The 15,665-nt window shown below is 42.1% G+C and overlaps 1 protein-coding gene across 7 annotated transcripts in view; it reads right to left on the reverse strand.

Moving 5' to 3' along the window:
* The window catches only part of LOC135218426 (protein arginine N-methyltransferase 7-like), a 261,517-nt gene that overhangs the window by 228,297 nt on the left and 17,555 nt on the right, over window positions 1-15,665 (reverse strand). For all 7 annotated transcript variants that reach the window (XM_064254737.1, XM_064254738.1, XM_064254736.1 and 4 more), the window contains exon 3: window positions 3,329-3,478. In XM_064254737.1, the coding sequence (XP_064110807.1) occupies window positions 3,329-3,478 (150 nt within the window). The remainder of the gene's footprint in view (window positions 1-3,328; window positions 3,479-15,665) is intronic.

A 15,665-nucleotide genomic window follows, 5' to 3' on the forward strand; every position in this document is an offset into this window, starting at 1 on the left:
TGTTACCCCAAAGAGGGTTTCTGCTATTCATATCTCCCAAAATAACAAAAGGACGTGGTAACTGTTGAATAAGAGATTTGAATTCATTGATGGGGAAGGCTTCGTTAGGTGGTAGATAGAGAGAGCATACTGTATATTTTCTTTGCAAATGGATCTGCACACCAACCACTTGCAATGTTGATTGAATAATAATAGGATTTTGTGGGGTGTCATTTCGAACATACAAAACACCACCACCATGGCTTCCAATATTTAAATCATAGGTGGAGTGATAGGATGTATACTCTCGTGGGCTGGGGCACATATTATTACCAATCATGGTCTCCGGCAGAGCTATACAAACAGGAGACACTTCTGATATGAGCAGCCTCAACTCTTCCCATTTAGCTCTTAATCCCTGACAGTTCCACTGGAGAAAATTAATGAATTTTACTTTCCTTTAGAGGCTGTTACATTAGAGCCTCTTTTAAGAGCTTTCAGCTTACAACCCTGCTCTTTTTTGCTGGAAGGAGACCGATTGTTTAAGGCTGCCTTCCTTTTTAGAGGGTTATCAGTCTCAGGAACAGCAGACAAAGCTGGTTTCGCCTGAGGAGGGGTGTGAGGATATGACATTGGTGCATCCTCCAAAGCATTTATAACTAGTACAGCCTCCAGAGAGGTGGGAGTGCCAGGTATACCCGACACAGCCTCCAGAAATCACTGGTTTTGCTTCCATAGAAGCAAGGGTGCCAGAAACCACTGGCATTGCCTCCAAAGAGGCGGGAGTGCCAGAATCAACTGGCACCACCTCCGAAGAGGCAGGAGTACCAGAAATCACTGGCACGGCCTCCGAGGAAGCAGGAGCACCAGATATCACTGGCGCAGCCTCCAAAGAGGCAGGAGCACCGGAAATCACTGGTGCAGTCTCCGAAGAGGAAGGAGCGCCAGCAACAATTGGCGCCACCTCCAAAGAGGCAAGAGTAAGGGTCGTTAACGGTTTCTTATTTAAATTATCATTATTAACATTTATATTTCTCTTTCGGTTGGCAGCGACACTGGAAAAGGATATTCCTGGTCAAACATTTTGATTCAATACTCTCTCTTTTGCCTCCCTAAATGTGATACGTTCTGTTACCCTTAAAGTTTGAATCTCTTTTTCCATGATGTATACATCACAATTAAGTGAAGATGATGGATGATTTTCTCCACAATGTATACATCTGGCTTGATTATTATGTATCCTGTGCTCTGGTTCACTGCATTTGACACAAGTGGCTGGCTTGCCTTTCAGTTTCTGCCTACAGGACCCTAACATATGTCCAAATTTTTGACAATGGAAACATCTCCTCAGTCTTGGGATATATTGTTTAATCTTGAAATGTAGCCAGGCTGCTTTTACTACAATAGGTAATCGAGTAGAATTAAATGTAATAATTAAATTGGGAAGTGGTACAAAGACTCCATTTACCTTCTTCTTCATTCGCTCAACTCTTATTACACCTTGATCTTTTAGTTCCTCTACAAGTTTTTCTTCAGCATATGTCATCAGTTGGGGAGCATATAACATTCCCTTGGAGTGATTCCAAAAAGCATGTGCTGCACATTGTACTTTGACTCCTCCAAGGTGTGATAATATTTTCAGTTTTTCAGTCTCTTTGGCTGAGGTACATTCCACCGTCAGCTTTCCTCTACCTTCATGAGAAATCTTAGGCTCTCGGCCACAACACTTCACAATGTCTCGATATACAGCAAAAATATCATAAGCATCTTCTTCCAAATTTAAAGTTAAATACTTTTCATATGACTTTTCAAATATTCCAGGTCAAATTTCAAACATGTCTCTGCTTAATTTCCCTTTACTCTGTACAGGAGCATAGGGTTTCAGTGTAATCACACTGGAGGGTTTTTTAGATTTTTCCAGAGGAAAGTTGTCAGGGGAGGTTCCAGTAGTCGTTAACTGTGCCAATTTACCGCCATCAAAGGGTCCAGGGGTACTTGTATCTTTATTTTCTGATTTCATAAAGATCTAAGTAAAAAAAATATATATAAATAAACCTGAAAACCTCAAAAAGACATCATCAGCCTTTCATGGATTTTATTCCTCCACTAATGGCACAAGTGAGAACCGACTCCCAAATGTCCGCGTCCCTACCCTACCCCACAGGGGGATGGCACAACATGATTAGAGTGGCCCAAGTGTAAGCCAAACCCGCTTGATAGGACTGAGAGTATTACCAGAATACAATCATCCCCACCCTAATCACATCATGGGCAAACCGGACAGAATGCTGAGAGTCCTATCCGCAAAACTAGACCCCCCTGGAATCCATGGTCCAGCCCTGCAAAATAGTTCCGCCTGATATCACTCAGGTCCGAACGTTATCGGGCAGTTGATGGTCCTGCCACGGTTCCCACTATTTAGCTTCAGATATAAAACCCAGTCCAAGCTATGATATCTTTTCTGTTTACCAGGTCCAGTAAATTTAAGCAAAGGTGGAAAATTCCACATAATTAATTTGAAATGCTAAAAAAAAAAAAAAAAAAAAAAAAATTACATGAAGGAGAAGGATGTAGTAAGAATGAAAAAATTTCAGAAAGAAGGAAAAGTTCTGACTAATTTAGTTGGATCAGCAGCTGGGCACAAAAGGATGAAGTTAGGAGTCAAAAGGATCTCATAGACAGGGCCCCAGGAGAAAGATTAGGATGCATACTGTCAATGTAAGGAAGTATCATGGGCAAGGTACTGAAGGTAAATGGCAGTATGGAAGATTAAAAAATGAAATGAAATTGGGATGCTCTCTTAAACCAACCCCAAAAATACAGTGAAGGTTTCAAGTGACAAAGAGGCCACTGTTAGAATAAAAGCTCCACTTCTCACAAGCAGAACTTTCAATTGTGGATTTGCTTGGCTTTAACCAGAAGTTCTGTTATGGGTAGAAGGAAGAAGTTTTTAATAATTGGTAACAAAGTTAACAATGGACATAAAATGTTACCAATATGTAGAAATAAAACACGAAAACAAGTTATTCAATTTAAAGGGAGTATGATGTTTTCTAATAATTCCTGTACCAATAGTCAATGTATGAAGAGGGACAACTAATAACTGGCAAAAAACAAAATACCTAACCAATTGTAAATGGCTCTGTAGGCTAATGGTTTGTTGGTTAAACTTTGTAAACAAAGGTTTGTATTTACTGTCACATGATGCATAAAATACCATACAAGATATACATAACATGCAATTTTAAACCTAAATCATGCACAGAATAAGAAACTTAAATTCTCTATGACTGAAAAATCAACACACATATATGTATATATCTATATATAAAATACAAGTATGTATTACTTCACAAGCAGTCACAGTGTCTGCTCCACAAGAAACAGCCATCATAGACAAAAGACCAGTTCCAGTTCCTATATCTAAAACATGAACTTCCTGTCCTCGTCTCCGTAAATCCGCTATTGAACGCCTCAGTCCTTCATAATATTTATCATTCTGTTGGAAGAAATGTGAAAAGACTTAAGACACAGCATATAAAAGGCTGGAAAAGAAACAGCAGCACAATATTTATTTAAGTATTATTCACCATACTATATAAATTTCTACTTCAATTTTAATTCAGCAAACCATACACACTCATTATTAATGCCTTACTATGCACGTATGAAATGAAAGTGAGTGGACCACCCAAATTCAAGTAATTGCTGACAGCAAGAGGAAGGACCAAAGTCACCTCTCAATTAACACGAGTGTTATGTTCCTGGAGAGCTCACGTTAATTAAAAGCACGTTATTTATACATACTTTTTCCATATGAAATAATAGTAATAAGGGGGGTTACATTCCTGGATTAGGGGAATTCTGTACTGCATTATTAATATATGTAATATTATGCAGATCAGACATAAAGAAAAACAGAACAAAATCTTTTGTTTACTAATAAATAAAGTTTTTCGCTTTATTAATATATACAGTACACAAAGTCTTCTGCTTTATTAATAAATACTTATAGTGCACAGTGCTATGTCTTTGTTTATGTTGACGGCCGTTGTCTGCAGCGCATGCCACCCTATACCTTGGCTGTTCCTCCTCACCCCCTCGCTTGTCTTCTTCCTTGCTCACTTGTCTTCTGATTCTTTTTCTTGTTTTTTTACTTCCTGTGGTCTTGGGTTTTTCTTGAAAAATTGCTCCAGTTTGGTTTGTGTTGCCTTCTTCTTCCTGTTCTCTAGCATCATGGTGAAGCAATTTAAATCTAACATCACCTTTCTTGCTACAGTTGCTCTTCTTGTTACGTTAGAATCACAACTGCTCAGTGAGTCCTCCTGCTTCTGGTAGATGATGCTGATGTGCGGGTGATTTGAAAAAACGCTCAGGCGCCAATTCGCGTTAAATCGAGATTTTCATGTTTTTTAAACATTTTAAAATATTTTCTAGCTCATATTAAACCGAAAACGCATTAATTAAACACATGTTAATTGAGAGGTGACTGTATTTGGTAATAAAGTTGGCAACAGAAAAGAACCATCTTTTCAACTTTAGAAAACTGTTCCTCTACCACTAACAAAAGCCTATCTGCTGAGCCAAGAGATAGACCCGAGATTACAATTTTAAGAAGTAAATTGTATTTTTCCTAACTATACAAACCTGAGGTCTTTTACTATAGGAATTGCTTATGGCAAAGCTGAAACATGGTCGTTGAAATCTTGAACAAGGTGGTTAGGCAGTAACTACTGTCCGGTAGGCAAGGAGACCTGCCTGCCTGGATGTAAACATTTCACTTTGTCTTTTGGCCCAGGATTCTGATTGAGGGGTGGCATGAGGTAGGCATTAGTGTAAAGGACCTCAGGTTTATATAGTTAGGAAAAATACATTTCTTTTAAAAATTGCAATTTGTTCCTACACAATATACAAACCCTTAATCCTTTACAATAGGAAAACTCACTTATTGGAGGGAGGAACCTGTATGAGTCTCTTTAACTGACTGAAGTTCGGCACATCTGGGCTGCTACTCCTGATTGAAAGGGAGAGGAGTGCCCTGCCTCTGACAATTTTATCAGAGGCCTTTTCAAATGAGTGAGGAATCATAACTCATACGAAAAAGGCTGGAAACAATACTAAGAGCCAGAGGCATTTAGGCAAAGATCCAAAAAGGGTTTGCCTTATCACCAATCTCCTTACTCTCCTTGCTAGAGGAAGGAGCAGGATTGCTTCTACGATTCTAACAAGAAAAATAGCCACTATAATTCTAACAAGGAAACATCCCACGTTGGAGGCTTGAGCTCTCTAGAACTCGACCGCTCAAACCCCTTAACCAGCAGGGAAAGTTCCCAAGAAGAGATGTCAATACCCTTAGGGCGTAACATCAAACTCAGGGCCGCTCTGTAGCCTCTAATGGCAGAAACAGACAAACGTTTCTTGTCTCTGAGGAAGGTTAAAGAGTGCTATTTGCTGAATAGAGGTTGCAAGTGGAGAAAAAACCTGTTTGCGACACCAATCACAGTAGATCGCCCATTTGCCTTGGTAAACCTGGATGTCGACTTTCTAAGACTGCTGGACATATGCCCAGCTGTTCTCTGAGAAAAGCCTCTCGCTCGGAGGAGATACTTGATAGCCTCTAACCGTGAAGAGACCGGGATTCTACTGACTGGTGGAACCTTTCCGCATGGGGCTGACACAGGAGATGTCGCCAAGGGGGAATCTCCCTTGGAACCTCTGACAACAACGACAGCAGATCTGGGAACCATTCTGCCTGAGATCACAGAGGGGCTACCAAAGTCATCCTGAGACCCTGTGAACTCCTTAGCCTGTTCAGAACCTGACAGATCAAACAAAACAGAGGGAAGGCATACTCCTCCAGGTTGTCCCAGGGATGTTGGAATGCATCCTCTGCAAATGCTAAAGGATCTGGAACCACTGAACAGAACATCTCCAGCTTCTTGAAGCGAGTTGCAAAAAGGTCCAGCATGGGCCTCCCCCAAAATCTGGAAAAGCTTGTTTGCAACCACTTGATGAATGGAATGGAATGGAATATGAAGTTTAGGCTTGAAGCCAAGCACTGGAATCCATAGGGATTATTCAGCGCTTTAATGAAACTGGTTTGACATGAATATTTGTTGATGATTTTATAAACTAAATAAATACAGGCGATTTTAAAATTATGATAAAAAACGGATATCCGTCAATAAAAATTATAACTTCGCATTTCGTGAATGCAAACAAGAGTAAAAAACTTATATATACATGTACCATACACATACTCATATTCATATAAGTATGCTTATATAAACAACTTTAGTGTATACACTACACTTTGCAACGTACTGGGCGGTCAATATTAAATTTCATTAAAAAGATTAATGTCTCTAAGGAATCCAACAATTCTATTAACAGCTACATCCGGACCAAGCAGTTCTACTATATCCCTGCCCACTAACCATGTCTCTGTCGTGCCGCAGAATACTTATGGCAATGGCATATAATGTGTTCCACAGTAAGAGGAGAGTCACACTGCATACAGACTGGTGCAGGTACCCCCTCCAACAGGAATCGGTGGGTCAATCGAGTATGGCCAATTCTTAGACGACATAATACAGTTTCTACCCTACGATTTTGTTGGAAACCAGAGGGCCAATGTTCAATACTTTGTCGGATCTTCTTGTACTTTTTATTGTTGGTCAGATAGGGAGATGACCAACGTGCTTGCCATTTATTTTTAACATATGAACGAATAGTCCATTTCATGTCAGTGGAAGGAATATGGTGGAAGAGAATGCCTTCTTTATTAATGACATCTCTTGCTTCATGGTCAGCAAGTTCATTACCAGCAATACCCACATGGGAAGGAACCCAGCAAAACTGGACAGATTTGAATTTGGAGGCAAGCCTATATAACCATTCTTGAATACGTTGAACAATTGGATGTTTAGGGTTATACTGCTGAATGGCCATGAGTGCACTATAAGAATCTGAGTAAATGGTGAAATTATTACCCTGTAGAGTAGAAGCAATCTCCAGAGATTTGGCTAATGCAGTCAATTCAGCTGTAAAAATGGATGCATTATTTGAAAGTCTGCCCACATACGAGTTATTACTATGAACAACAGCACAACCAACACCACTTGATGTCTTTGATCCATCAGTGAAAAGTTTAACAGAACCCGAAGGCTTTCGGTCATGATCAAGAAAACAAGCCTTCACTTCTTGGACATTAACAGATTTTTTAACAACAGTTTTTTTACAGACCGATGGTTCTGGGGTCAACCAAGGAGGCAGCTTAGAGCAATGTATTGCCTTAATTTTTTGGTCTTTAATAGGCACACTGTCAGCTGCAGCATTAATTCTCACATGAAAAGGCTTGGATGCTCTAGCATTTGCAAACTGCTGTGAATCGTTTTGGTTAAGGATAGATGCTGCCGGGTTTTCTGGGGAACCTCTTAGTTTGAACATATACCGCAGTCCCAGTTCCTCTCGACGTAAGTCTAGAGGGAGCTCTTCTGTGTCGGTATATAAGCTTTCAACTGGAGATGTTTTGAATGCTCCAGAACATATTCTCAGACCAGCATGATGAACTACATCCAACTCCTTAAGCTTGCTTGCACTTGCTGAAGAGTAGACTTGGCAACCATACTCAAGCTTTGATTTACATAAAGTCATATAACCGTAAAAGTGACCTCTTATCAGCACCCCAATTAAAACCTGAAACTACTTTTAAAATGTTAAGGGACTTCTTCACCTTAATTTTCAAAGAGTCAATATGACTACCCATGTTAGTTTCTTATCAAAAATCATTCCTAAAAACTTCACCTCCTCCTCATATGGTATTAGTGTGTCTTTCAACCTAATATTTGGGATGGTTTCCTTTCGGGTACACCTAGTAAACGAACTGCCACAGTTTTACTAGGAGAATCGAAAGCCATTGTCATCAGCCCAATTGCTGATTGCATTAACTGACTTTTGCAGAAAATTACAAGCTGCAACAGCATCATAACTAGTGACATAAATAGCAAGGTCATCTACAAACAAAGATGTCTTTACTGGAGGAGACACACATTCAACAATGCTATTTATAGCCACAGCAAATAAAGTGACACTCAACACACTGCCTTGTGGGACACCCTCCTCTAGCTCAAAAGCATTAGACAAGGTGTTTCCAATTCTTACTTTAATGAGTCTTTCACTTAGAAATGACCTGATGAAATTTAACATATTACCTCGTATTCCCATGTCATGAAGCTGCTTAATTATACCAAAACGCCAAGTAGTGTCATAAGCTTTTTCAAGGTCGAAGAAGACTCCTATAGTCTGACAGCGTTTTGAGAAACCTTGCTGAATTTGGGTTGATAATCTTATTAGTGGGTCCACAGTGGAACGATTTCTCCTGAATCCAAATTGGACAGATGATAACAAACCATTTTTTTCTAGATGCCACATCAATCTAGAATTCACCATTTTCTCAAACAATTTGCATACACAACTTGTAAGAGATATTGGCCGATAGCTTGTAGGAAGATGAGGATCTTTCAATGGTTTCTTTATGGGAACAATGATTGCAATCTTCCAAGAAGGGGGGAGAGTACCAGTTTCCCATATTTTGTTAAAAATTTTAAGAAGATAAGATTTAGCCGATTCTGGGAGATTTTTCAGCATGCTGTAAAGAATGTTATCATTCCCAGGGGATGCTGATACAGATGATGACAGGGCATCCCTTAATTCCCTCAAAGTTAATTTGGAATTATAAGATTCACCATTTCCAGAATTTAAATTAAGGGAAATGGCTGAATTCCTAATATTCTGGAACAGAGTTGAATAGTTCCTGGAACTCGATACTTTGGAGAAATGCTCACCCAGTTTTTCAGCAACTTCATTAGGCTTGGTGACAAGGTCTCCATTGATTTTCAAACAGGGTGTTGGTGTTGGAACATACTTGCCACTTAGCTTTCTAATCTTTTTCCAGATCATCTGGTTGGGGTCTTGGAATTTATGCCATTTATATAAAAAAGCCAGGATTCTCTTTTTACTTTTTTAAAATATTTTCGTTGTTTTGCCATAGCTCGTTGGTAAATAGATTTTGCTGTTGCAGACTGACTGAATTTATAACGCCTGTAACATTTCCTGGTAATTTTCCTCAAATTACCACAGGTTTTATCCCACCAAGGGACAGCAGGTCTGTGTGGTTTCCCTTTGGTTTTAGGTATTGAATTTTCAGCACTATTTAATATTTCGGAGGCAAAGTACTCATAAGCCTTTATATGGCATTTGAAGGATTCAAATTCCTGGGATAGGTTAATGCCTTCTTGAAATTTTACCCAATCTGCTTCCTTTTCCTTCCATTTGATAGGACAAATCGAGGGGGCATTTCTCACAAACTTAAGATGAATGGGAAAGTGATCACTGTCATGTAGATACTCATCTACAGACCAATTAAAATCAAGATAGAGAGAAGAAGAGCAAATACTTAAGTCTATAGCAGATGAACCACCTGTGTAGAGATTATGGTATGTCATAGTACCATCATTAAAAAGTGTAAGATCATTTATTATTAACAATGTCATCAATGATCCTACCCACTCTGTGTCTAAAAAATCTCCACCCCAAAGTGGATTATGAGAATTAAAATCACCAAGTAGTAAAAAAGGAGGAGGTAGTTGATTGATTAATCCTTGAATGTCCCCAAGAGTGAACCTACATCTTGGGGGAAGGTAAAGAGAGCAGATTGTGATTTCACGGTCAAAAGTAGCCCGGATAGCAATTGCTTGAAGCTGGGTGTTCAGGGGAACCATAAAATGTTGCAATGCTTTAGTAATAATTATTGCAACACCTCCATGGCGCGATCCCCATCAGTGGGGTTCATTTTGTAGATTTCACAATTTACACCTGGATTGTATACTGAATCCCCCAATTTAGTTTCTTGAAGACATACAACCCCTGGGTTATGCTCACTCAGTAATACCTTTAATATTTCTGAACGAGTCCTTAGTCCTTTACAGTTCCATTGTAAAATGTCGATTGAATTTTAGTGCTAGGATCTACCAAGGGAAATTCTATATTGATCTATACTAGTTTTTTGTTTATTTTCCTTATGGGACTTTATAAGAGTTTCTTTAGATAGTCTTGAGATATGTGGCTTATGATTATGTTTTTTATTAGTTTTTTGATATGGAGGAGAGTGGACTTCCACTACTATTTTCTTTTTATCCAAGGAACTTGATTCCTTGGTTGTTTCAGGGGCAGGAGCATCTTCATTTTTGTTATATTTTTTATGGGGTTTGGATATCTCCACCTTTTGAGCAGGTGGAGGAGAGGATGAAGGAGTTCTCTCTCTCTTTGGCCTTCTAGTTTTTTCTTGTTCCATTACATCATGGGTTTCTTGCTGAAGAGATGGAATAGACACAGGGAGGATTTCATCATCTGGAGAGGAGTCTATAACAGCAGGCACATCTTTCTTGGATAGGGGTGCTTCAACCCTAGCCGGCCTGTCATCTAGATCAGATGACTGGGTTTCAATAGTTCTAGGTTTTACTGCAGGTAGAGGTGCTTTAGTTTCATGGGGGCTACAGAATTTAGAGCCATAGCATAGGTCTTTGTCTGACCAATTAACTTCCTGGCGTAACTAATACTTATATGTTCAGCATTAGCTTTACATATAGCTGCCTCTTCATGTTTATATTGGCTGCACTTTTTATTGAATGGGGTATGATTCTCTTCACAGTTAATACATTTTGGATGTTTCGAACAAGGACCATGTTCAGGAGCCGAGCAATTATACAAACTTTATCGTTTTTACAGAATCTGGATGGATGGCCATATTGAAAACAGTTGTAGCACTGCAGAGGTTTGGATAAAAATGGTTTGACTTTGACCCTTTCGTTTCCAAAATTGATGTAAGATGGTACATCAGAGTCCTCAAATGTTAAAATAACCATATTTGCCTTTGGAACCTTTTTTTATCTTCCATACAGAAGTTGGACTGATTTCTAATATTTCTCTTTCTGTCAGTTCACAAAGGTCTCTATCAAATACCACTCCTTTACCATAACTAAAATTCATGTGTGGTCTAATTTCTTTTATCATATCATCTTTCTCGAAATTCTTCAAATTGTCAGCATATATGACTGTGTCTTTGATTTAGCATGAATTAGGACACTGCCTTTGCCAAACCTTGAGATGTTCCCCATGTCAATACAGCCAACCTTTTTTTGGAATGTATCTGCCAAATTTGTAGTAATTATAATTTTCCTCCCTAGCAGTTACTACCAACCACATTGGAGGTTTTGGTGTTCTTTCAAAAGTGTTGTCGTCATTCAAATTTGGCTGAGCCACTTGTACCCATTGTGATGGTCTGTAAATATCCATATTTTTAGGGGCCCTGTCAGTCAGTGCTCCCTTGACAATCTTTTTACAAATTGTTATGTTATTGATACTGCTGCTGGCTTTGAGTGCAGCTTCATGTTTTTCAAAAGTCAGCCATGCCTCCCATTTTTTCTCACTTTCATCGTAGTTCATCCTCAATTCTTCTATTTTGCCATAACTACCAAACGAAGCAGAGAGCGTCTCATAGTCACATTCCAAGGGAATGTGCTTACATGCAACACCCTCAAACTATCCACTGTGTTCCCACAATGTTTCTTTTCAATTTGTGATGACTACCCTGAGAAGTAGTACCACCACTGGAGCATTCCATATCCACGGTCAAGTTCATGTCACGGGTTGTCATCAGTGCCAAATCATCATCAAAAGGACCAGGGGTACTAGAATCCTTGTGGTTACTAGGTCATAAAAGCATTATTTTAAAAAAAAAGAGAAAAATTAAACCTGAAAATATTAAAAAATATCATCAGCCTTTCATAAAGTTTATTCTTCCACCAATGGCACAAGTGAGAGCCGACTCCCAAATGTCCGCGTCCCTACCCTACCCCACTGGGGATGGCACAACATGGTTAGAGTGGCGCAAGTGTAAGCCAAACCCGCTTGCTAGGACTGAGAATATTACAAGAATACAATCATCCCCACCCTAACCTGTTTATGGGCAAACCGGAAAGAATGCCGAGAGTCCTATCCCCAGGACTAGACCCCCCTGGAATCCGTGGGTCCAGCCCTGAAGAATAGTTCCGCCTTGAGTTATCAATCTGATATCTCTCAGGTTCCGAACATTATTGGGTAGTTGATGATCCTACCACAGCTCCCACTATTTAGCTTCAGATTATAAACCCAATCCCAGCTATGATATCTTTTCCCATTCGTCAGGTCCAATAAATTTTACTGAAGGTGGAAAATTCCACAATATTACTCCAAATGAAAATATACAAAAAAATATGAGACTCTTGGACTCAAACCCAGGAACTAATTCCTGGGGTTCAAGAGCCCCCTCACCACGTCAAGGTGGTCCCATATCGAGGGGGCCCCACTTGATGAAGGGACCACTCTGTGCCTAGGATCTGATCCCAGCGACTGAGTTTGTCTACAACCACGTTCCGTTTGCCTGGGATATACCCGGCTGAGAGCTCTACTGAACTGCTGACCGCCCACTGGTGAACCTCGACGGTCAAGGCGTGAAGTTGGCGTGAAACCAGGCCTCCCTGTTTGTTCGCATAGGCTACCACCGTGGTGTTGTCCAACATGAGAATGACCAAATGACCTTCTACCTTCCCCCGAAACTCCTTCAGACCCAGGAAGGCTGCCTTCAACTCCAAGAATGTTGCTGCTTGTCCCCCAAACTCCAAACGCCTGAAGTGATGAGGCCGCCTAAATGAGCCCCCAACCTGCGAGGGAGGCGTCCGAGAACATAAGGAAGTCCGGTAGAAGAGAACGCAGAGGGACATCCTTCAACAGATTCTGGGCGTCCAACCACCAACAAAGGTCTTCTCTCACTTCCAGAGACAGAGGAACCATTAACAGGGGAGAGTCCCCTGCCAGAGACCAGAACTCTCCCAGTCTCCATTGCAGAGACTGATGATGAATACGCCCATGAGGGACCAGCTTTTCCAGGAAAGACAACATTCCCAGAAGAACCTGCCACTGATGAGCTGACTGATGTGATTCTGACAGAAGTTGCGCGCCACCACCCGCCTTCTCCAATCTCTGATCTGATGGGAAAACTTGTGCCACTGTCTTATCAGTGACCATACCCAGGTAGAGAATCCTGGAAACTGCCAAGACTAACCAATCATCGAGGTACCTCACCAAACGGATCCCGAGCATCGGCCCAACTTGACACGAGAGTGAAGACCCTTGTGAACACTTAAGGGGCTATCGTCAGCCCAAAGCACAAGACTTTGAACTCGAAGACCTTGTCCCCAAGAAAGAAGCGAAGGAACTTCCTGGACGTTGGATGAACAGGGATTTGGAAGTATGCATCCCTTAAGTCTATTGACAGCATGAAGTCGCCTTCCCTCACGGCTGCCAACACCAAGCGCGGGGTCTCCATCTTGAAACGTGTCTTCCTGATGAAGTGATTCAAGGTGGATAAGTCGATCACAGGCCTCCATCCTCCCGACGCCTTGGGCACCAAAAAGATGTGACTGTAAAACCCCGGGGACGGACACACCACTTCCTCTATCGCATCCTTGGCCAGCATTTTCTGCACTTCCTCCCGAAGAGCCAAGAACTTCAGAGAATCTGGAGGATATGCCTTCCTGAGCTGCGGCTTGTCCAACAGAGGAGGAGAGAAGTCAAATGGCAGTAGGTATCCCACCTAAAGGATATCTAACACCCACTTCTTTGCCCCATAACTCTGCCACTTGGCCCAATGGCCCGCCAGGCAACCCTCCACCCGTGACGCAGGAGAGGGAGAGGCACCTAATCTACCAACGGCCACCTTTAGGCTTAAAAGAACGAGAGCAAAAGGGGCATTGATCTTCTGACTTAGGCTGAGTCGAACGGGAAGGCCCTGCCGAACTCAAAGTCCTTGGCGGCCTACCAGGCGACAATCTCCTTGACTGCTGCTGGACAGGGGAAGGAGGAGGAGCCAGATGTCGCAGAGGACGAGACTCCGACTTAGACACGGCCTGGTCCACCAGTCTGTCTTTGGTGTCAGCCGGGCGCCAGTCTATTGCATTCTCAAGCTCTGTCCAAGGAAACAAATACGTATTGGGAATCCAACAGATCTCCGTTCCTCAATGCCAACAAGGACTCAGTGTCAAGCAATCTCTCCATCCTAGACAAAGACGTGTCTCTTCTAATCAGAAGATGGTTAACCCATAAATTAGCACTGAGGTTAGCCAAATATGAAAATACCTTGCCCCGCACTGCAACAGACTGGCAATAACCACAGACCAGAAGTCCAGCCAAGAAACCTTCCGCAACATGGAGGCCACTGTAAATTCCAATGCTGAGGCATCTTGCGGAGACAAGGCTGGAGCCACCAACCTCACCTGCTCCAAAGTCAATCCTGGCTTCAGGCGAATGATGTCTGGGTTAAGATGGCGCGACAACAAAAAAGCAGAGCTCATAGCATAGTACTTCCTATGTCTTGTGAGAGCTCCCATTAAGGCTTCCAAGCAAGAAGGACTGTAAGACGACCGAGCCCGAGTCCTACTTTCCAAATTGTTAAACCCAGGAATGAGATCAACAACTTCCAAAAAGGAAGACAAAAACTCTTGCATGTCTCCCTCCTCCTGCTCCGGCAACGGAGACCGACAACGAGAAGGATGTGCAGGCTCCTCTAAGGCACCTTCCCCACTAAAATTAACAGAAGGGGTAAGCAGCCACACAGCCCGAAACCCCAACTAACCTGTCTGGGCTGGGTCCATGCGTCGGCTTCAAAGACGAACCCACTATAACACTAGGAACATCACTTACCCCAACATATGACTCATTAACATGTCCATGAATGGTCACAGGCATGGTGGACATACGAACGTGAGATGGGGGGAATCCCTAACACTCGAGATCGAAGGAGAATCCCCTAGAGTCGAGCTCTTGGAAGCACAAGTGAGAGAGGCAGGCAAACACTCCTGGTGCACCAACTCTGCGCTCACTACTTTCGATCTCTTGACAGGTGCCTTGAGATCCTTACGGCAACGAATAGGCCTTGGAGAAGAAGGAGCACTTACATCATGTGCACAGACAGGGGAGGTTGCAACATGCTCGCGATGTGTATGGACGGGGGAGGTTGCAACACACTGGCGATGCCCACAGATGGGGGGGTGGGTGGGGGGTGTAACACCCCTTTGATTCGAAGCAGAGGATGAAGCATACTCTGCAGATTGCACAAGGGAAGGAACACTAACATTGCACGAAACACCAGCACGTCCGCTTTGTTCCTCCCTCATAGGCGAAGAAAGGGCAAAGTCCTTAGCCTTCCAACGCTTGATACGCTGACGGGGCGTAGAGGTGGAAGAGGGAGAGGTAGACAGCACTGGTTCTTAAGCGAACTCTTCTCAGGCGGTGGGGACGAAGCAACACGTTTCCTACCAGTCCTCCCAACTGATAAGGCAGCCAACGTGATATCCAAAACAGAATCCAACCTCTGAAGCACTGCCTGGCATATAACCTCAGACTGATGGGCCAGAAAAGGCTCCTATGACAAGGAAGGGAGATGTAGCGAACTGGGCGGCAGGGATGACGTTATGGCTGAGAGAGGCAGATCAGAGGAGACGAATGGAAGACGTCATCAATGGGAGTGACGTCACAAGTGGTGGTGACATCACGGCTTCCCCTCGGTGCGAGGGGGAATCAGACGCCAC

The sequence above is a fragment of the Macrobrachium nipponense genome, chromosome 9, assembly GCF_015104395.2.
Source record: "Macrobrachium nipponense isolate FS-2020 chromosome 9, ASM1510439v2, whole genome shotgun sequence".
In the NCBI taxonomy this organism is placed as follows: domain Eukaryota; kingdom Metazoa; phylum Arthropoda; class Malacostraca; order Decapoda; family Palaemonidae; genus Macrobrachium; species Macrobrachium nipponense.